Source organism: Photinus pyralis, unplaced genomic scaffold (assembly GCF_008802855.1).
Source record: "Photinus pyralis isolate 1611_PpyrPB1 unplaced genomic scaffold, Ppyr1.3 Ppyr1.4_LG5, whole genome shotgun sequence".
Taxonomy (NCBI): Eukaryota; Metazoa; Arthropoda; class Insecta; order Coleoptera; family Lampyridae; genus Photinus; species Photinus pyralis.
Genome location: NW_022170596.1, coordinates 20,399,490 through 20,422,882, shown reverse-complemented (window position 1 = coordinate 20,422,882; position 23,393 = coordinate 20,399,490). Strand labels below are relative to the sequence as shown.

The window sequence follows — 23,393 nt, the reverse complement described above, 5'->3', positions numbered from 1 at the left end:
AAAGCGTTGGTTGCGCCCTACTTTACTACTAATTACAGAGTGGCCCAAATAATGCTTTTTAGAGGTGCCCCTGCAGAAGGTCATGAGTTGTCCCTAAAAGTCGGAGTAGCCCGCAGAGTGCTCGAAACTGATCTAAGGAAATTCCCATTTCTGCCACAGATGAAAAATGCTTACCTTACCCAGGTTCGAACACCCGACCTCCGACTATGTAGCCCAACGCTCTACCACTGAGCTACATAGACGTTTAAACATTACGCATCGGTTTTTTTACGCATTGGAAAGCGTCTAGTCCTATATTTCGCTGTGTAAAAAAGGTCAGTTTAGGACGTTGACGCTTAGAACAACTCATTTGGAATGAATTCGGGTGTTATTAATTTTAATTAAATGTATTCACTATAATTTTTGCTAATCAATTTCGTTGGAATTATTTACGAATTAACACAAAACGAGTTTGTGTTGAGGTCTTGTTTATTTATTTCCTTGTAAAAAATATAGTAATTCTTGGAATGGTTTAAGATTAAGAAAAATGTTATCTCACTTTGTTTCGGTATCAATTTGTGCGTTAATGCGTTTGTGACAGCTTAGATTTGATTGATTAAGCTTTTCGCTTATTTTACAAAAAATGAAGGTAATTGTCTAGAGATTATGCCGGCGTTTTATTAAAAAAAAATTGTTTTGTTTTCGTAGAAATGTCTTAATATAGATAAGAAAGTTCTGAAAGAAGAAAGTAATGTTGGTGTACGTGCCGATTTACGCGTCGGAGAGACAATAACAGAAGAAGGGGAAGAGCTTTTTGCCAGTTTCGAGGCCAAGTTGCTGTCGGTCCGTTTTGAAGAATTCCTATTGCCACTTTTCAAAATCAAGCTATGCTCCTGCTTTAAGAAAGAAGTTTGATTTACCCAATCCGAGGCCGAGTTTGCAATTATTTCCAGTAGTTAAGTAGTGCTTTGTGCGTTCGGATTGTATTTGGATATTATAACCCGAAAACTGTGCTGTAAGTAATTCTAAGTTTTCTTGGTAGTTGTGTAATTTTTGTAATTGAACGCAAATGCGGAACTTGTTTATTCGGACATTATGGCCCAATTACTATTAGAATTTTATTGTTTAATTTCATGGGTTATAGTAGAATAAATTTAATTTCTGTAACATCGTGCAACTCGTGTGTTCATTCGATCCCTTTAACGACCAAAAGAGAAGTCTTATGCTTCGATTAATTTTATTGATTCGCGCCTAAAGTGTTTGTAACAATTTGGTAGCAGACTGTTTGGAATTGAAGGATTTTGATCGTTGCCATTATTTGCTTGCAATCAGAAATCTAAAGTCATAATTGACTTATGTTTCTGTGCTGGGGTGCAGATGTGCGCCGAGAAAAATTTTTATCAAAGAGCCTTGCCATATTCATATCTAGAATCTGCAGTGAACCTCGAGAAGGAAAAGGGAATTCGCCACGGCTAGCTAGGGGAAATGGGTCTTCCAGTGAAACAACCACCGAGGTTTGGCAAAGCTCATATAATTTTTGGGCGCCAGGCGTGTATAAGTCACGCAAAAACGGTAAATGAAAATATAAACTAAAAATAAAATAAGAATGCAAGCTTTGTGAATCCTCGGGCAGTACTATAAACACCGTTGTCCTGGCAAAGTAATTACCTCGCGTTAACACTAACGACAAAGGCAACATAAATGGAAACTGTGTTACGTAAACAACTTTTGTCTTCAAGATACCACTTGCAGAGCAACTTGTCACGGCATTGGTAAAGATAAACGTCAAGATAAACTAATGACAAAAGCAATTACCTACAGGTTATCTTCACGTTTCAAATTTCCGGTATTTGAGATAAACTACGCGATTCTTCGATCTTAAATACAACATATTAGATCAGTTCCAGCTAATGGACAGGTAGCAATCTTCAATTCGAAAGTAAGTGTTTGCATCTCAACCAGAACACGATACTTCTTTAATAAGATCACCACAATACTCGTAACGTACAAAGAAAAATATATCCAAAAACTACAATGTCAAAATCCCATATCTTCATAATTCAAATTTATGCACTCCATTATTAAATGGGTTTCGGATTGCGATATAGGTAAAACGAAGATAGGTAATTAATTTAAAACAAATGGTATAACCTAAAACGAAACGTGTTAACAAAGAAGAATTCTATGAACATCAAGAGCCCCGTCCCATTCGTGTAAAGGCGCTTAGATAAGTAATTTAAACAAACTCTGGAAATGTACACCTTCAGATAGCAACCTCTTTCGCAAAAATCAGACCTGTCATTTCAACGACAAAAGCAAACGTGATATTTTTCTTAATGCCAATGGTACCAACTACTAACACTAGATATTTTATCGAGTTTCATGCATGGTGAAAGAACTGGAAGGTACTCTTTGGTTAGAACTTTTGCGTTGGATTAGAGTTCGGTCTAGTACCTCATGATGTGGAAAATTTCTCTATAAAGTTTTGACTGCAAACTAATAATAATAAAACTATAGATAATTGGCGTGTAGCAGATTACAGTTCGGATTTAGAGTTCTGGTCGTTCCAAAGAATCTCCCAATAGTTCTTTCCGTAACCGAATTCTGTGGCAAGCCAGACATTAAAGAAAATAAGGAACATTTTTATACCAATGTTCCGTGGGAGTAGTTGAGGCTGTGGGGTAATAAAACTAACACTTCCCTCTGGCTATCTAAATTAACGTGTTCGTAGAATTTTTTTTTAAATTACAATCGGTAGTTGGTTTTGAAATGAAAGCCCTGTATTCCATAGTTCAATTTCTCATCTGCTTTTAGCCACGAATTGTGTTACCGAATACTCTTAGGGTCGGTTGCACAAACATTTTTGATTCGGGTTTAATCCTGATCCTCGCCTTAATTGGTTGATGCCTTTGACACTGTCAAATCAGAGTAGCTATAAACACCCCCACTATAGAGCCAATCAAATGCTTTAAACTAGGATCAAAATCTACCAACGCAACGCACCCAAATCGATTATAAAACGCGTCAACCGCAATCGTTGGGAGGTTTAGGGTGCGATAAACATTGCAAATGATGCGATATAAGTCCACCAGTAGCGATGTTTTACCCCGAAAAGAATTTTCTCGTGCTTTATTCGCCACGATTTTCTTCCAATTTCGTAGCCGTAATGGTTAATCCCGGAACCATATTGGAACAACAACAAAATACGTGACTATACAGCTGAATTTGTAAAAGTCCTTTGGCAACCTTTATCTAAAAGTTGAACAAAGGAGATGCCGAATACAATAGTAAGAAGTAATCTCTTAGATCTGATTGCTAACTGAAATTTAATTAACAATTACCATATTAGCTATAATTATTCACCCTTAACGTATATAACCCCCTATTTCCGTGCGTTTGCCGAAACCGCCCACTTTATTTGCTAAGTACCTGACACGAACTCGAAATAAAACAATCGAAGCACGTAGATTGAGGGTGAAACAATCCAGTTCATCAGATACACACTGAATGAATGGTTAAACTTAGAAATGCGTCCCCATTTTTTTTTTCTCCGCCAAATTGGAAACTTTGGTAAATTCGCGAAGAATTATGGCAGTCACGTTCGAAATTTTCCTATCATGTAAACATATTGAAAATTAAGTTTGACGCGTACGCTGCGAAAGTTTGAAATCAAAACCGAGTTAGCAATTTGCGTTTTTCATAATCATATTTGAATGTTATTAGCTCCCGGTGGTTCTTCTTAGTTTAACAGTAGATGTGCACTGCTAAATGTTTGTTGTATTTACACTGGGGAGCTGTTGTTGCGCATAGTAAGATTTACAGTGGTCGCTTTCTCTCTGCTCTCACTTCCTTTCATTTAGTCGCTCTATGCATCATATACCGGTGCATGTGAGGTTTAGAAAATTTTACAATTGCAAAAATCAATTTTGAAACTATGAGACATCAACGTCACGTAGGCCATCCTCTAACAAGGTTTTTATTGGAAACAAGGAGCGACCAACACAGACAGCCGGGCAGAGAATCCAAATAACCAAAATGAATCAGTTAGTCCCTTGACCATTTTCTAGCTATTACTGAAAACAGAATTGGACAATTCGAAACCGTTCATGAGGTATCATGTACGCAGACGGACGGACGGACTGATTGTCCAAAATCATGAATGAGGTCTGGGTCACCCGTTAATAAAACCTAGGTAAATTAACTACGAAGTTCAGCAGAAAGTCTATAATTACTTTTTGAATTAAAAAGTTTGTTTATTTTTTAAGTTTTAATTACGAACTTCATCAAACTGCTTTTCAATATTTGCGTATAGTTCTAAGTACGGACCACATTCGTAATTAATAAACAAGTTATTAAGCAAGTTAATTTGCTTTTCCGTCCAACATCAAACTGCAGAATATTTTCTGCGTCAAAATGAGGACTTTCACATAGCATGTCTCGATTCATAGTTAACCATTAAAAATTTCTATGTCTACCCAGGGATTGATTATAAATTACACAATGGATATTTTTTATATTATCGCAGATAGAGGTAGGTATACATTAAATGTAAAAGTTGTGGAAGTGACAACGAGGCGTCTTAATGTATCTCAAAAAACGCAGTGGCGTACTACAGCTAAGGGGTACAAAAATAATAGAATTTTGTTTAATAGACTACCCTGTATTTCATTTTATTTTCGAAATACCCATATTTTTCTGAATTTAAAAATATACCACATGCTACTTCCAGGTTAAACTATTGTTGAGTCATTAAACAATTAAAATGGTGGTTATGCTACTTACATCATGTATTCATATTGGGCAAAACATGTGTTGAAGAGAAAAAACAGTATGATTACAAGATGTTTTAGGGCCTTCTACATTCATGATCTTCCCTCGTTTCTACAGCCTGGGGAACGCGGAAAACGACCAATGCAGTCTACAGCAGTCGTATGGCAGGGATTAAAATTTTCCGAATTTTGTAATTATCGAAATGTTGAATTTGTTAACAGGTGAGATCTTCAATGCATTCTTAAAACCGATAAGTTGAAATACTCTCCTCTTTTTGGATAGGCATTTTGGTGATGAAATACAGGTTTCGGTTATTAATTTTCCTGGACAGTACAAATGTAGGATTGGAAAAAGAAACGAGTACTGACATAAACCAGTTCTTCAAATTAGGTTTAATGTTTTGGAAATTCCTTTAGTTAACTTTTCACATTGATTAGTTTTAACTTCAGCGGCACACAAATGAACGTAAATATTATCTTACGTGGCTAACAGTTTTCTTTATCGCAATTTCGCTTTGATGAGATATTAGAGTATCTTTCTTTATACGTTGTGGAACTGCGTAGAGCACGGTAAAATGTTTGGGGAATTTGCTGAATAGCACTTTGTTTATCAATACGGACAATATTTTTAACTGAATTACGATTGCGGACTTTTAAACGACTACACGTTAATATGTAAATGTCCCTTGCCGTAATTTTATATTACGTTAATCCTTATTGACAAATGACACTTCTTTTGACAAACTAATATGCGCGATGGCTACACAAGGATTCTGTTAAGGGTAGCGAAAATTGAAATACACTTTTTATATTATGATTCCAAAATTGGAACCCCACTTTTTCGCGTAACTTTTCCACTGTAGCAAAATCATAAATTCCAAGAAAACTACTGGATATTATGGATACTAATTGCAGCTCTGAACTAGATTAACTGCTTCTCTTTTGTCTTTTCCCAAGAAGGCTTGATCTGCAGTGTAAGAGATGTAACATACTATGACATCTTTTTTATTGTGTAAAGCGAAACAAATTTCCGCCAAATACGATTTAAAACGAAGACGTGACTATAACGATAACGATAACTATGACGTAGATGACAAATAAAGCTCGCTGACAAACTAAAACTTGAACTTGACATAATGAATATTCGTTTGGCGGAATGTTACTAAAACCTTGACCGTTCTTTAAACTGAGAAATTCTCCTGCCGTATTTTTCACTGAAAAAGATCGCAAACAATTTACGGAAAATAACCGCTCTCGTTACATGATTCGTCCCCTGAATGAATACCATGGGTGGCAAGGATGGTCTGTGCGGAACACTGCGGTCTGGACGTTAATTTCATAGCATTTGAAGTTGGTGGCGACAACTGTAGTTGTAATTAAATAGTCGATGCAACTTTGTAACCTTGTACGGACTTATAACGCGCATTTGAATTTTTGAACTCATTTCAAACTAGTAATTACAAAATTTTCTCACAGTTTAATTTTTACCACTAGCACGTTAGGAAGGGAAGCGGCAGGAATCCGAATCAAACAAAATCTTGATGATGTTGATCAGTCTGTCTGTCTTTCGTTCCCGCAACATTAATTTTTCCCAAAGTACCGCCCATCAAACTTGCCTAACGAAAGATTTCCACAAACTTGGCAGTTGACATGCCCTGAGGAATCGGGTGCGGCCGGTCTGGCACGTACTTCCCATTAATATTGTCTTATGGCGCGACATTTCTAAGCTTTCACACGCAATTACGCAGGACCGTAATCCGGGACCATTCGTCCAAAAATAAAAAAATTAAATAAACCCCAATAGAGGATTCCCGTTACAGCCCTGACGAAACCTGTACTTTTAACGCGTTAATAGTTATCATTACCAGTGCAAAGACACTGTGCCCAAGATAAGGATGATGGTCAAATTAGGTAAAATTTATGCAATTAAACAGTTATTATCATACTGTAAATGCCCATTACTTACGATGATATTTTATTTGAATTATTAGCAATTCATTAAAAGTAAAGCAGTCTCTAAGAAGAGGCGATTTGCCCTAATCATACTAATTATCATCGTGTTTTGCTATGCCGCAATGCTAAAAATACCGACGGTCACGACCGTTTACTATTTATGGAACGTTATCAATGCAAAGGACAGCAACTTCTTGAGCAAATCAGAACCGGCTGTGTTCTTCAGTCTAACGAATAATTACAGTGGTAATTCCATCTATTTAACGCTACCTGCACAATGAGAGTGTACCCCAATTACAATGATGAAAACTGTGATAACAGTGCATGTTTCTAGATAACCCGAGATCCCCAAAACGGAAAAAGATATTGCTCACTGAACAGTGAGCACATACACTCAGGTAAATAATTTATTTTTGAATTTTATTCTAAAGTCTACAAATTTAGCTGCGAATAAATCGAGGGACGCAATAATCAAGCTCAACTACCAAATACGACTTATCGCTTCTTGGGCCAGAAATCACAATTCAATATGATATTGTTGATATTTGCCACCGCACTATTGATCGGCGCCTGTACAATCGTACACTATTTTAAAAATAAGTACAAGTACTGGGAATCAAGAGGTGTGCCATACGACAAACCAACTTTGTTCTTCGGCAGCTTCTGGCGCTTCTTTTTCGAAAGAGATAACTTGAACAAGTACCTGGAGCGAACCGGAAAGAAATATGATTCGCCTTATTTTGGATTCTTTATATTTACCAAGCCGATACTGGTAATCCAGGATATTGAGATAGCGAAAAGGATCTTCGTTAAAGATTTCGTGTCGTTTCCAAACAAGCTATTTTTTCCTGACAAACATTACGATCCAATATTTAATAATTCATTAATAAACTTAAGAGGAGAAGACTGGAGGTATATGAGACGCAAACTTAGTCCAGTGTTTACAACTGGCAAGATAAAGACCATGTTGGAGATAATTGATGAGTGTTCAGATCGCCTAACGAGATATTTGGCGAACATTCCAGATGGAGATCTGGAGGTTACTGAGGTAGCGTCCAGGTTTGCAGCGGATGTGATCTCCTTATGCATGTTTGGTGTAAAATGCGATTGTTATCAAAAGCAAATACACAACTTTCAATATTATGGCGAAAATATACTTACCAAAGGAACTATTGGTGTCATCATAACTGTCGCGTATATATTCGTCCATTTTGCGGTTAAGATTTTTAAATTCACGTATTTTAATCCAGAGGGAGTGAAATATTTTCGAGGCGTTTTTACAGATATTTTCAATGAACGCAAGGAGCAGTATCTTAAGCGCAATGACTTAGTAGACATTTTGCTGGACTTTAAGCGAAGTGATGGAAACAATGGCAGATTCGTGCACGGTATGTTCATCTATAAGTAGAGTACACGTTTCATGTATTTATTTAGACGACACTCAACTACTTGCACAAGCGATTGCCTTTTCCTTTGCGGGACAAGAAACGACATCATCTATACTTTCGTTTACGCTCCACGAGTTAAGCCTGAACAACTCAATACAAGATCGATTGAGGCAAGAAATTGTTGAAATAAGTAATAGATATGGAAATCTCAATTATCGGGGATTGCATGAAATGAAGTACTTAAGCATGGTTGTTAATGGTACGATATTTATAGTTTCGCAAAAAATTACAAGTTCTTATTAGAAACACTACGGAAACACCCTCTCACTACTTTTGTTCAGCGGGAAGCACTCGATGACTACACTTTTCCTGAAACGGGACTCCAATTGGAACGGGGAACGGGAATAATTGTACCTTTAAAGAGCTTCCATTACGACCCCAAGTACTTTCCAAACCCTGAGATTTATGATCCGGAAAGGTTTAGGGAGCAGGATACACATATGGCGTTTGGTATTGGGCCTAGGGGTTGCATCGGTAAATACTATAGTGCATTTTTTATACTAACGTACTTTTGCAGGAAAGAGATTTGCTCTGGTAACGATAAAGATGGCACTGGTAAATATACTGAAGAAGTTTAAAGTGGAAAGAAATGCAGAAACAAGAGAGACAATACCAATTAACTCGCCGCTCATTTTTAGACCAGAAAATTGCGTCAATGTAAGATTTACGCATCTCAGTGAAACGTAGTGGACCACTCAGATGACCTCTTCAAGTGTTACCGTTTAAAATTAACTAAAAGTAGTATCGTTTGCATCGATCATAAATGTGTAATTCAGAAATTAGTAAAAAATTCTTGAAAAAACACAAGAAAAACGTTGTTCTGAATTTTTAAAACAAAGATTCAGTTTAGCTGTTCAGCAGGGAAATGCGGCTTGTATTTTAAGCACTCTACCGCCACAGACAGCATTTAATAAAAATTTTTATATTTTAAATATACGGTAAATTTTTTTTAAAATTTTATTTTTAGTGCATTTTTGAAAAAAATACGCTATTATATTCGTTATGGCTGACTGGCCGGCTGAGATCTCAGCAACTACAATAGATAGAGACTTCAAATTTTCACTAAAAGCTTTCTACTATAGTGTAGATGTGCAGGCTCTAGTCTATTTTGAGTTAGATTACTTGTGAGATTGATAACTTAAGAAAATAATCTCGATATGGTTTTCGGAGGTGCTATAATTTTACCGTTAGATAACGCTACCAGTAGAAACAACTTAATTATTTACTTTGTGATTTGTTTTACACAATAAAGACGTACCCTCAATAATTGTAATTAAACAAAATTAATTATTTAACGCAGCCAAAATTACTCGTGAGATCGATAATAATAATTCGCTAATAAAAAATACTGATCTGTATTACCAAACATGCGCTTTGATTATGCATAATGCTGATTTACAACTTGTTTTTTTATGTTTTTAAACAATTTTATTTGCAATATGTTAATGTTGTAACCTTTTGTTAAATTCATAAATATAATATTTTCATAATAAAAAAAATAAATAAATAAATGTGTAAAGTATTGTAATAAAAACGATCACTTTCTGGTGATTTCTCAATAGAATTTATAGCCCAAAACCTCTTGAAGAAAAGTGCGCAGGCTTGAAGCGAGGCTCACTTACTATGTACCCCTTGTTAAGCTTCCTCCAGTCAGATGTGAAAATATTTACTTCTAGACAAGTATAACCTCCTCCACCGCCCTTAAAGATCTCGTTGATATTCATATCGCCAGAATCTTGCGATTTTAGTTTAGATGGAAGAACACCGAGCCCAGGCACACTTAACCAAAGAAGAGACTCAAACGCAGGGCTATATGCAATTTAGAATAGTTGTGGAAGCTTCGCGGTTTCCCTCAGTCACCATATTGCGTTAACTGTGAGATTAGTGATCATAGATCGCATCGATCTCATTAATAAATCGTTACATTGAGGGGTGCAAAGATTCTCCATTATATCCAATCGTTAGTTGCGCCCGGGAGGAAGCGCTAAGTGTACATCCGTTTTAATAGGGATATAGCTATACATTAGTAAACTCATTATGAAATTAAGTGAACGTCGAATTTGCGGCAATTTCAGGATTTGAAATGAGTGGGACGACCTTTAAAACCGTCTGTGATTGATAGTAAAAAAGACATTAACCAATTAAAATATAGATATCGCCATTTCAAGTATAACTTGCTATTTGTGGAAGTGAAAGATTTAATCAATAGAGGGGGATCATTCAAATTTGGTTGGTTGGTTGCATTATTACAGAACCATGATAATGGCAACATCTGGTTCCAAGAAGATGATGCTATAGCCCATACATCCCGGCGTTCAATGGGAATTCTCGGAAAAATGTTTCACGGTCATCTCATTTCTTTGCGAGGAGACGTTGGGTGGCATCCGAAATCACCTGATTACCCCCTTGCGATTTCTTTCTCTGAGGTTACCTAAAATACCCTGATTGATTTTAATTAGCAACCACGAAAAGCAAAATTTGGTATACTTTTAAACCCAAAGTTGGTGATTTAGGGGGCGGGCTGGGTTGTTTTTATGATCGTTATCGAGTAGTGTTAATAAAAGATAAGCCATAGTCTAGTGACGTAAAAGTAAAAACTTGTGGAAAGTTGTTTTTTAAACGGTTTATCCGTATCGTATTCAGCAGCAGCAGTCTGCTTAGTGAAAGTGAAAAGTTTCTACCGTCAGACCAGCCGCCGAGAATTTTTTTCATCTTGTTTATCAATCTATTTCGAGTTATTAAATCCAGACAAAGTGAAGTTTCCTCAAGCTGTTTCAGAGAGTGTATTTGATAAGAGCGCTGATAGTACACTGTCTTGCTTCACACACGTGGAAAAGGCACATGTGCACAATATTCTTATTACTTCCCATAAACAAATACGACAAACAACAATTTTAGCACATGTTTAATTTGGTCAACAAATATTTTAATGCCCCAAAAGCATTTTGAATCGGGATGGGGAAAATTTGTTTACGTTAAGGTTAAGTCGACCTCTGAAATTTATTTTACTGTCATCAATGCTGTCCAAACGACTTCTCCCAAAATTTACTGTAACAGAAAAAATGAGGTTAAGGGAGAACCAGGAGGAGAACACATTTAAGTTTTAGCACAAACTTTCATTAAAGTAGTTAGTCCATACGACAAAAGAACGCGAATACGTAAAAATTCAGTGAATGCAATATTCCAAATATCGAAAAAGACATTATTATTGCTTGCGCTGGAAAGCGCCAGATAATTACATTTTCCAAAGTCCAAACAACATTGAAAACTGAGTGTTACACTTCTTGCAATTATCTTTTAATTTTATGTTTCAAAAGCAAACATCAATGCGCACTTTCGAAATTAATGTTCAAGTGGAAGTTGGGTACCTAGCTAGACATAGTGCCTTTGAAACTATTATTGTAAAGCAACATCGAACAGAAAACTTTAGGTTAGTTACGCTATGCCGAAGTTCTCTGCGACAGTAAGTTATTCAACGAAAATTTACTTACAGTTTGCAAGCGTAATTTATAACTCCGCCAGCACCCTTGTTTGTTTTGTACAGTTTATAATGATCCCGTGCGACCGACTTGAAACCTAGCCGAAAGTCTCGAACGAAATAAAATGTACGCTCAGAATCTACCATTACAGTAATTTCATTGAGAAGCAAAAGGATTATGGGAAATGGCGCGTATACTTTGTTCAATATAAATTCCGTTCAAAAAATATTTAGGAACTTTTAGTGGTCAAAGTTTGTAGAACTGCGTGTGTCACAATCGACGCTGCCAAATTTTTTTCTAACATTTGAGATGGAAATTCGTTCGTAGTTTTCACTTTTGGTTATTCATTTTCACTCTCAGTTATCATTTATTTTAAAGACCCCTTACTTTTACTCGTATTAGGAGCTGATAAAGAGTGTGTATTGTTCTATTATTCAAAAGAGATCCTCGGAATCGTTTATAATTTTGTGTTGGTGTCTGTTCGTCCGTCTGTCTGCCCGTCTGTCGATCTGGCTGTCCGTCTGTCTGTCCGAGAGTACGATAACTATGTTCGATCACTATGAAAATTGGTACACTGTTCTTAAGGGTATAAGAAAGGTCGCTATTGTTTTTCAAAAACGATCGCGATCCATTCCATGATAAAGAAAATTTTGTTTTTCAAGCCTCTTGCCAAATAAACCAAATTAACAGAAAAATGACTTAGGTAATATTAATCCCTTTGTAGGTAAAGAATCGGTTGTGCAATCGAGCGCATTAGAAAACAACAGTATACTTTTTCTACGTAAAACCGCCATAGTCAACACAAAAGAAGGGAATCCGAATTATAAAAGAATATTTTCCGAAAAATAAGATCAATTACAATAAAAGTTTTCCGAAACAGTGATTGTAATTAATGGACTTGTGGCCACTACAGACGCAGGAGGCTACTTTTCCTTAGGGACATACGTTAATTCAATAATTTGTCATCTTAGAATCTGAATGAATGCAGGATAACAGATTTCATCAGACAGGACATTCAACCTGTAAACCAAAATAGAGTACCAATCTCGCTAAATAATTCGCCCACGTACTAATTATTATCCAATCAATAAGGGAACGTATATAACGCGCAGATAATTTACTGCTGAATTCAGTAACGAACAACCTCAAATTAGACATCACAACCCCGGCATGAATGTATTTATGTGAAGCCATTATACGCCGATTTCCTCCTTCGATCAAAATAATTAGTTCCGCATAATGTTTATTTATTATGGCGATATTTTCCGGCTTATTATTTTCACTGTTATAGGGTAAAAGTTTTAGTCTTTAGTTTTTCCAACCTCATTGTTCTCCCTCTGATGACAACGACAACCATAATTAATCAAGCCAATGTAAATAGACAATTTTAAAATAAGTAACAAATATCTGTAGATATTAAAACAAACGTCACGTCACGTTCATTTTTAATCTAAGGGATCAATCTTTTCACGAAAAATTCAAAGATCGAACACTTTTTGTTGACCGCTTGACAGACCGATGGAGATATTTTGGTGCACAGGAGTAACTGTCAACATTTTATTTTACACTCCAGTAAAATGTACCTTAAGAAACTGGTGAACAAAGCCTCTTGTTTTTCACTTACTAATAGCTTTTTAAACATCACCAAACGATACCACGTAGCATTTTATACAGAAGTATTGCAAACTCGGGTTAAGATCCTCAAAAAGGACCCTAATCCAAGACTCAAATTCTGCCCAGTAGGTACCTACTGATATAAACAATCATTTATTTGTCTAAGGTACTGAAGTGATCCTACTGGATAGATACTGATTAATTCATAATTAAGCAGTATGAATCTTTACATGGACTGAAATTCTAAAATTCCAAATAACGAACTCGTAGTCGTTCTAATTTAGATGCATAACGGTCGATCCCGTATTTGAAATGTACACCAATTTTTCTTGACGGTTTCAAAGCCATAAATTCCTTTAATGCATATACTTCTTGATTAAATACACAGAATTTGGTTGTGCAACAAAAAGACATAAAAAAACTTCACTTAATATGAGGTCGAAAGGAACTGTTAGTTTTTAACTTATAAAGAAAGCATTCGGGTGGGTGGTCAAAGATATCCGTTGACAGAGAAAATATGTATGAATGTGTAAACTAAGCGGGAAAATTAGAAAAAGAAAGGTGCAATTTGGTCATATAATGCGTGGAACGTTACTAAAAAAGTTCGGAATACCTACTTTACTACAAGGTAAATGCTTTTCAATTAACATTAATTAATTAATTGAATTAGAGATATAATATTTACAAGTAGCCTTTAAATCGCTATAGCAATGTTCGCGATGGTGCGTGACTCAGCTACAGACATAATTAATCTAGACGTTGCACTTTATTGGGATTATCTCCTTTTAATTGGTTCTCTTCTAATCAACTTTATTTTAATTTTATTATTTATTAATTCATAGAGAATTCCTATTTAATTTTGAACTGCATTAGGGCAGTTGTAAAGATTTAACTACAGTTGACAGTGACGCCGAAAAATCCTCGGCTTTGGTTTTGTGAATCACAGAATATTTTTACTGCAACTATTAGTATGGCCGAAAATGAGCTTTTAAATTTTGCTTCTTTAAAATGCAAGACCCCTAGTACCAGTTCCGTGTTCTCGTGGAATTTCGGTGTCGAGTACTGCCACTTATCGCTCGTTCGTAAGTAGACCGAATCTATTTGTAGAGAGAAGTTGTGTAAAAATGCTAAGTGTCTCACCATAGTACCTTTTAATTTAATTAGAAGTTTTTGTTAAATGATCCATAAAGACATGATTATTTGTGTTTCTAATTATATATTGATGGCAGCATGTCATTAAACAATTTTTTGAAAAAAATATTTGTGATTCTCAGTTTTTTTTTACACAATTGAACTGAAAAAAATCTTCGAACCCCACATTTTCTTGCATATTTCCAAATGTGATTTTCTGTATTGTTGTGTAAACTATAGGGGGGTGACGTTTCTTTAGGTTGAAACAATGCGCAAGATGAGAGCCAGCCACCCTAAAGTAAAAAATTTACGTAATTTCAGTTTAAGCATTGGAAATAACAGTCTGGATATCCTGTATGGAAAGTGTTTCCATTTATTTGATAGAACCTAGGGGAATTTCTTTCAAATAGACACAGAATTGGAAAATTTTGTTAAATTGTCATTTTAATGTTCGTTTATTTATTGTAAATTGAGAAATTGTTTATCATTTAATGGTCTTTGTTGTACTTAGTGAGTATCATAAATTTTGTTACGCATAAGTAAAGGAACATTTAATAGTAATTTCGACGTAAGGTAAGTTTGATCTGGTCAGATGTATTGTAAAAAGGCGTTATCGGACAAATTAATTGGCCTTCTTTACTAACAACATCACGTGATAGATAACGAATGCAGGTGTTCGGGAGTTTGGGTCATAGCGTTGGGAATAGTGAGCGTTATTAGATTCGCAGAAACAGGAGTCACGGAACCTGGCACCAATGTAGTAAGTAGAAAAGAGGAGGTGGCTGTAGGGGTGGCTCTAAATGTCAATCTAGTATTTTTCGAAATTGTGGTTTAGGAGTTCAGAGATTTGGTAGTGGAATTGTAAGAATAAATGAATTAAGCAACTATAGCAAACAAGCCCCTGAGTTCGAATGTAGCTTGTCATTGGTCTACATGAATTTTGCTGAGGTAACTAATTTCTTCGGAAAAAATCATTGTGTAAATCACATTTGTTTTCATATTTTGTCACCAAGAACCTGCCTTCCTAATCCCATGTTATCATTCCGGGTCTCAATTTTTAGGTTAGATATATGGGAACAACAGAGCAAAAGCGACTTCCACAATTACGATTACATCACTTCAAATTAGCGTTCCCTTATTCTAGTTTCATTTGAAAAATTAATGAAAAATAAGCGTTGCATACTAATGGAAAACACCACGACCTTCCGTTACGAGCAAAATTGTTTTTGTTTTAACGCGGCTCAATTTCATCTTTTACCATTAACTTTATATTGCCCATTTTGTTTAGTGGGCTTTAAAATTTTAATACACATACTACGATCTTTAGAAACGAGGGAGATATAGTTAATCCCTTCGAAACTGTGCGAAACACTGTGCGTGACATAACACTTTTCGGGAACTGGATTAAAATTGTACAGAAATGAAAATTCGTTTATAACGCGTTATTGGAAGTAAGTAGATACCTACGCCGAATTACATAATTTCTCAGTAGTATGCAGTGATATTTATTAAGAAGTAGACATAGGGATTTACGTCTATTGTTTCACCCTATGCCTACTTTTAAATGACATAATCTATTCTAAAGGACGCCTAATTTTATGCAACCAAAATAACTTCTTAAAACAAAATATAACGGTTTGGCTGTCATATTAATTAATTTGAATGTTGTTGCTTTGGCTTTCGTATTTTTACTTGACGTGTGAGATGACGTATACAACCGAAGAAAAAGTTGATATTGCCCTTCAGATGAGATTTTGTCTTTTAAAAGTAGACATACGAAAAACAATACAATTAAATCCTTATGTCTACTTCTTAATAAATATCACTGTATGTACAAAGGAATGTAGGATCGGAAAAAAATTTGTACCTTACTTGAGGGTATTTTCGCAAAAATGTTTGTCGTACGTACTAAAAATTGTGATTTAAGGCTGATTTATAATCGTAATATGGCACATGTACTAAAAGTATTTATTTTATGACTTAAATATCAAATCCGCCAAATGTGCTATAAAATCTGGACCAGGACCTACGAACTGCAGTCTTTGTTGTGTTTCGTAATCGATTATAAATTTGCGGTGTAGGTGGATGACGTAACTAAAATTTGCAGTGTACGTCTCCACACCTAATATAGAAATAAATGTTAAACCTTAGTTAATTAACATAAATATTCTAGCGCTTTGTTGAAATAAAAATAAATAAATGCATTTAAAGATTGACTGAAAGCAGTGGAACTTTTTGTTTTACTTTATGTAACGTTTAAGCTTGTTTTAAAAGTTTATAAATTGTTAAGCAAGTTTTCGTGTAATTTACGTTAATAAAAAGTAGGTACTGTGGGAACTGTTAAAGGGGAAAAAACACTTCCAAGGAACAGTAATGAAGGGAATTTTCTTATGGATAGAAAAAATATTTCATTTTTATTTCGTTGCGTTACAAAAATGAAAACCAAAGCACTTACGAGACTGTAATCCTCGCCAACTGCATTATTTTTTAATTGCATTTAGTACGCTTTCAGATTATCCCACACGATTCCTAAGATCATACCTCGCTTTCCGTTGGCTCCTACAAAAGCACGTTTTCATTGTGACAAATTCTATACATGAAGTGGTCGATTTAACTCGATTTTTAGACGGCGGCACATCGACTCTTTTAATTTAAACGACCGGTAGGAACTAATCAGTAGCTCAATGCGTTTCGCTTTGGGACTTCAATATGCCATCCCCCGAATTTCAGAGGGGCCGCGAGGTTATAATTTATGGAACCGCGTAGATAGCGTCGGTACGCTCTAGAGTTTAATCGAAGCCAGTACGTCAATCTCGTTTATAATAACCCAATCGACACTTCCATTTTTTTTATAACGGCCGATGAAAGCTCTAAAATGGCGTTTTATGGCTCTCTATCTCCCATTCGTGTCGTTTCTATACTTCCAAGGGATTTGATTTGTGATGTCATACCAAAATGATTCCTAAACGTCTTACGTATTACAATTCGTATAATGTAAGCTCACTTCGTTCGTGTTATAACAAAACCGCATCAATCACATTTATAAACAAATATTTCACCCTGTTTTTTAGTCGAGTATGCGCAATGGCAAAGTGTGCTATAGTTGCTATGACGGTTTTTCCAAACAATTCAGCTTTTCCCGAAAAACTAAAAAAAATAGAAGAAGAAATTAACGAAAAAGCTGAAGAAACAGAGCTTAGTTCGGTTCCCAGAAGATCTGAAACCGCTCACGACAAAGAATTTGAAAAATTGACTTCGTGAAAAGTGTGGAAACTGTGACAGAACAAATTCTGCTTGCTTACTTTTTGGACAGGTATTAGGAAACCTTTTAATTTTGCTCATATTTATTTTTTTACTTTTCTATTATTAGTTGAAGTTGTACAAAGCCCCATCTTTATGGTGCACTTTTTCAAGACTAAAATCTATGCTGCGATTAAAGAATATCGTGGATATTTGTAGGTTCCCACAATTGGTTATTTACCAGAAAAATCGCAAGTATTTTCAAAAGAGCAATTTGTACCATTATTTGTTACAGTTTGATATTCCGATTTGAAATCCCGCTTAAGTAGGTAACTATTTGAATTGTACTCTTATTTATATTCTTACGCCATCTAGGTGTCTCCTTTGCAATCCACTAGTTTAGATATAAATTATACCTGTAGTAAATTTGTTATTATCTTAGAATGGATTTCTAACTACGTTAGTTCTTTGTGTCGCCATCTGAGGTCGTGCAGAGTTTTCTTTAATTCCTCTCGGTGCAGAGCAGTATGTAACAACAATTACGCATTTACCTTTTGACTTTGAATAATCGTTTTTAGGATTCTTACTTCTGAATTACTCTTTTCTTTATTATTAACTACCGAATTGTGCTTTCTACATTGATTTTCCTGAGTGGAAACCCCAGAATTTTGGATTTTCTCAATATTGCGCAACGAATATTTATTTGAGAAGGTCCACTGCCATCTTATCAATTGAAGAGCGCCATAGATGAGTTTCTACATTACCGGCTTGAAAATTCTACTTCAATTCTATCAACTATTACCGGTGACCTACTTACACACGATAGTTCTTCGATAATTGTTCCTGAATTGTGATTGCCAGTATTAATGGAACCCCTTTGGAGATTAAAGATCTCGTAAATCGTAAATTAGTAAATTAAAATCCCTATCAAGTATTTTAGCCCTTTAGCTTTTCAAGACCAGAACAAGGATCTCTTTGTCTGCCTTGTTTCCCCATTTGGTAAGTAAGCTCTCCTCTGTTTTGACTTTTACTCAACACTAAGTGGCGTTTTGCTAGTATATAAGAACCCCGATACACCTCTGCTTTCCCTGAGCTTACTGTGTGCTTATCTCAAGGTAATTTTGTTACATTTGCCTAAAGTGAACGTAACAAATTAACGGAGTTTTTGACGCAGGCGCCAAACGAAAAAATTTGCTTTTGCAATTCGAACAATTTGGTATGAGTAAACGCCTATATAACGAACGAATAGCAAAACACTGTGGATCTTGTAAGCTGAGTTTACGAAGGCAAGCTGCTTCATAAGGGGCAGAAACTAGGGCAGCAACGTGGGTCAACTGCTAATTTTTAGCGCATTTCCACAAAAATTTAAAAAAAATGCGCTATTGTGGCCACTTTGTCCGTCCGTCCGCTCGTTCGTGGAGACGCTAGTAGTTCTTTATCTTAAGAGCTATTGTTCTACTTTTTTCGCTATTTAGTTCGTTATGGTGTCGAGGCTTGCACCGAGGAAGGAATGTTTCCTGCGTTTATTGCTAAAAAAAGCTATTGTAAAAAAACTAAAAAACCGTTTTTTTTATCTTCCATAATTTTACACTTTTGCCGTTTATTAACGATCCTAGAGATGTTTATAATTTTGTATTGCTGTCTGTCGTCTGTCTGTTGGTCTGGTCGTCTGTTCCTTTGTCTGTCTGTCCCTCTATCGGTCCGTGTAAACAATAACTTTGTTTAGAAATGTCCGATCGCTTTTACATCTCCGTTAGTTATGAACTGAATTGCATGATATGGGCACAGCTTCAGTCATATAATACGCAATGCCAAAGGTCAGTCGAATGGATTCAAAATTCACAGGTGCCCTTTTCGCATCTCGACCATTTATAAACCGAATTGCAAACTTTTTTATTTATAAAAGTATTTAAATGAAATTTGATACATAGGCACTTGGAATAAAGGAAAATCTAACGCCAGTTTTAAAATTTGGTTTTGGGCATGCGCTTTGTTAACTTTTTTATTTATGGAAGCATTTAAATGAAATTTGATACATAGCCACTTGGAACAAAGGAAAATCTAACGTTAATTTCAAAATTTAGGTTTGCGCATGCGCAGATCCAACTTTCTTATTTAGAAAAGCATTGAAATGAAACTCTTGTTATAAACTGAAATTGAAGTAGCACGTCAAAAATGGATTGCAACATATGCAATGCTATCTTTCATATTTTTGGCCGGATTTTTACGATTTTAACAAAAGTTGCATCTTACAAATGGGAAATGAATGGAAGTGAAAATGCGCTTTTTGTAAATCGTTTACGATTACTTTTTTAACTTGTTAGTTTTTGCCTTATATTTTTTAAACCCCTTTCTAGATATTTAGGTATCATTTCCATACAGGATCTGATGGTACTCGGAATAGCGCAACTTTTTTCCCATTTAACCAAAACTGTATTTCTTACTGTTTCTCAAATCCCCAGGTAAATAGATGTAGTAAACGTCTATCTGGGACACCAGGGGAAACGTGCATACCGACATTTTCGAGAGTGCTGCACAGAAAATGTACCAAGCGTGCAAAATAAGTGGACATTTAAGACAGTAGAGGATATTAACACTCACGCTCTATGTGGTGCTCGATGCCTGAACTACACATATACTTAGTGTTAATTATATCAACAGCAGTTTTCAGCGACCATTTGCATTTCCTGGTCGAGTGACAAAGTTACTGAAGTGAAATACAAATGTGTGTACACAGCACTATTTGCAAAAACATTAAAATTAACTATCGCAAGCAGCGAAAAGCAATCTAGCGTACCATAAATCAACTTGAAAAGAAAAACAAACCTTATAGAAGTTGACGTCCTCTAATAAAGTGCCACTATTAATCCCTGACAGGATGTCTAAATACAACGTTTCACTATTAAAAAGTAGCTAGTCGGAAAATTTTGCAGTAGTAGGTATTGATTTTTTAATGTGCTTTGTCATCGCAAATGCAACGAAATAATTGTACGTCTTTCCATTGCTCTTGTGGACTTATGCTCTCTACCTACACCAAGCGGATTTTGTACTGTAACGAAAATATGGGCTTCTGCCTTAGGTAATGCATTCCCTTTCGTATTTTCGAAAAGTAAATTAAAATCCGTTATAGTGCAAAGGTAGGTGTAAAGTGTCCTAATTAATGCGGATAGTGCGAACAGTCAGAAAATGTGCTTACGATTAAACTGGGATGGAGGGATTCGACATACCTACTCCCCTTTCAAAGATATTTGTCTCAAAAACCGCCATTGATCAAAAATTAATTATAACACCAAACTCTTATTTAGAATATTTTGGCTATTTAATTTCCAATGTATCAATGGATTCATCTCTTATTTGAAAGTATGTACTATAAATAATAGTATGTATTATTCATAATTACTATTTGAATATAAGTAGCACATGACGACTGCGTACTTTTCTTTTAGAAAAATTTCGTCAGCTCCCTGGTCAGCTCCTTTGAAATCATCCTATAAAAATCTTGAAAAGTTCTGTGGAATTTTTGAGGGGCCTATTAATCGTGAAATAACGGTGACGGTACTTATGAGTAATAACTTTGTTGACAGTATAGGCGCACTATATCCATTTTATGAGCAGTTCAGTATCAGATATTTCCCGCGGAGATACGCTCCCCCACATAAAGTTTGGTAAAGGTTCGTGCTTAGTAAAGAATGAGGGCCGTAAAAATATTTGAAGGTTACCGAAATTGTATTTTATGATTTGTCTGTTATCAATGGTACAGAGTGAGCAACAAAGATTGAAGCGTGCCGCTTCAGCTAATTTGGCAATGTGCCGCTCATAGCATATGCTGATTTGATACAAGATACGAAATACGAATAGACGCACGTCACTGTGACAGCGCAGAACGTCATTTTCGTATACAACCTCATACAAAGAAGGTAGTTTTGATATTAATAGGAACAAGCGGTGATGACGCACGCTTCAATCATTGTTGCTCACACTGTATATGGACCTCGGTACCGAACATCTCAAATACATTTTTAGTGTAACACAACGACGTTGAGATCTGTCTATCTGTCTGTTTATTCATCTAGATCTCGGCCCATGGGCCACCTAGAGACGCAAATGGAAGCGCATAAAAAAAGTCGTGAAAAAAAGTAACACTTTCCATAAGCTTTTTTGACAAAAAAAATCTTTTTTTTTTAGAAAACTGTCAAATTCCGTGTTGCAAAATTCACCTTCTCGATTGACTAATCATGTAGTAAATTGATTTAAGGAGTTATATTATCATGCGGCTCTCAACGTAGCCCATTCGGACAATTCTTTCAATTTTGGAAAACTTATTTTAAAAGTTGAAAAAATTATAAAAGAATTCGATTTACGCAGATTTAAAAAAAACGAATATAAACAAACCCCCATTTAAAATATCGAAGTGAATCGAAAGTCTTAGAGAACTGGAAATATTATTTTACCTAAAATGGACGAAGTGGTCCATATGTACCTACACCAAAATTCTTTTTAATGTTATTATCTACTATTGGGAAAAACATCTGAAATAAGTCGATTTTTAGCCCATTTCACGTTGTACAGTCTGATTGTTCGATGCAAAAATTTTTTCGAGATTTGAAAGTGCAATATAAAGCAAAAAATCAACTTCTTAAGGTTTGAAGTTGTTAAAAAATTGACCATATTTAAAACACATTGTAGAAAGGCAATCACAATCTAAATCATTTTCATGTAGCGCCGCAAGTCTGTATTGTTGATTTTGGAAGGCTTTTTGAAATTCAAGTCAACGGAGTCATACATACAGGGCGATACAGAAAAGCAAACAAACGTCCAAAATTTTGAAAAAGCATGAACTTGAAAACCTTTGATGAAAATAAAATAATAAAATAGGGAAATGTGATATTAAACGATGTATACTCGGATGTATATTTTCATTTAGATATCGAAAATGCAATAAAATAAAGGGTGTTCTATTTAAAATAAAAAGTCGTTATCCACATCCGGTAAAACCGGAAGTGAAGCGATCAGTCAGTCAGTCAGTCAGTCAGTATATGAATTATATGTTTCATTTGGCACATTATGTGTTAATTTAATAGATTATGTATCAATTGCCCGATTAAACACGCCAATTCGTAGACAACGCATGTACGTTCCAGTCCCAGTCATTCAAAACGTGTGTACGTACGTTATAATTGCGTGAATAACCTTTTGCATACCTCTACTCTAAAAAGCAAAAAGGATGCAATAATGTAGCATAATGAAAACAAATTGTGAATATAATTTATTCCATGTGCATTGATGAACGATTGTATCCACGCCTACCAAAATTCGGAGTGGTGGCCGAACTCGTTGCCGACCGAATTTGATTTTGATGAAATGCCATGAATCTCCACCAAACTTTTATACAATAATAATAACGCCAAAAGAAAAATCTCTATCCACGTAATTCCTTTTAATAAAAAGCCTGCAAATAAAACCCGATTGTGAATATGTAATCAGAAATCAATAACGTGTATAAATATTGAATGCTGATGCGATTTCCAAATTTTAATTGCTTGTCTTAACATGCAAATTTCTAGTTATGCCATTTTCAAATTTTCAATGGCATTTTATTATGTACTTATACAGGGTGACAATTTGAAAACTTACCACCCCCCATATCTTAGTAAATAAACGAGATATTTAAAAAATCAAAATCCGTTTCGGTATCGGAGGGGGTAATCACAATGACATAGTTTGGCACGCCCCCCTCCAACGCCCTGCGCCCCTTCCAACGCCCACTTTTAAATCTTTAA

The 23,393-nt window shown here is 35.4% G+C and overlaps 2 protein-coding genes across 4 annotated transcripts in view; one reads left to right on the top strand and one right to left on the bottom strand.

Moving 5' to 3' along the window:
- LOC116170350 overlaps positions 1-23,393 on the bottom strand; it is a 326,971-nt gene that overhangs the window by 58,186 nt on the left and 245,392 nt on the right. The window lies entirely within an intron of this gene.
- On the top strand, positions 6,895-9,083 carry LOC116170351 (cytochrome P450 6j1-like). Of its 2 annotated transcripts, none has more exons than XM_031486680.1 (6): positions 6,895-6,947; positions 7,036-7,099; positions 7,146-8,089; positions 8,136-8,348; positions 8,393-8,623; positions 8,667-9,083. In XM_031486680.1, the coding sequence occupies exons 3-6, from the start codon at positions 7,231-7,233 to the stop codon at positions 8,834-8,836; spliced, it is 1,473 nt and encodes a 490-aa protein (XP_031342540.1). In that variant the 5' UTR covers positions 6,895-6,947; positions 7,036-7,099; positions 7,146-7,230; the 3' UTR covers positions 8,837-9,083. The 2 variants fall into 2 exon arrangements, with proteins under 2 accessions (XP_031342540.1, XP_031342539.1); XM_031486679.1 differs by having other exon boundaries at positions 6,915-6,986.

Coding starts and splice junctions, on each gene's coding strand:
- LOC116170351 (XM_031486680.1), top strand. CDS start 7,231: ATGATATTGTTGATATTTGCCACCGCACTATTGATCGGCGCCTGTACA. Junction 8,090..8,135: donor CAATGGCAGATTCGTGCACG/GTATGTTCATCT, acceptor GTATTTATTTAG/ACGACACTCAACTACTTGCA. Junction 8,349..8,392: donor CTTAAGCATGGTTGTTAATG/GTACGATATTTA, acceptor AGTTCTTATTAG/AAACACTACGGAAACACCCT.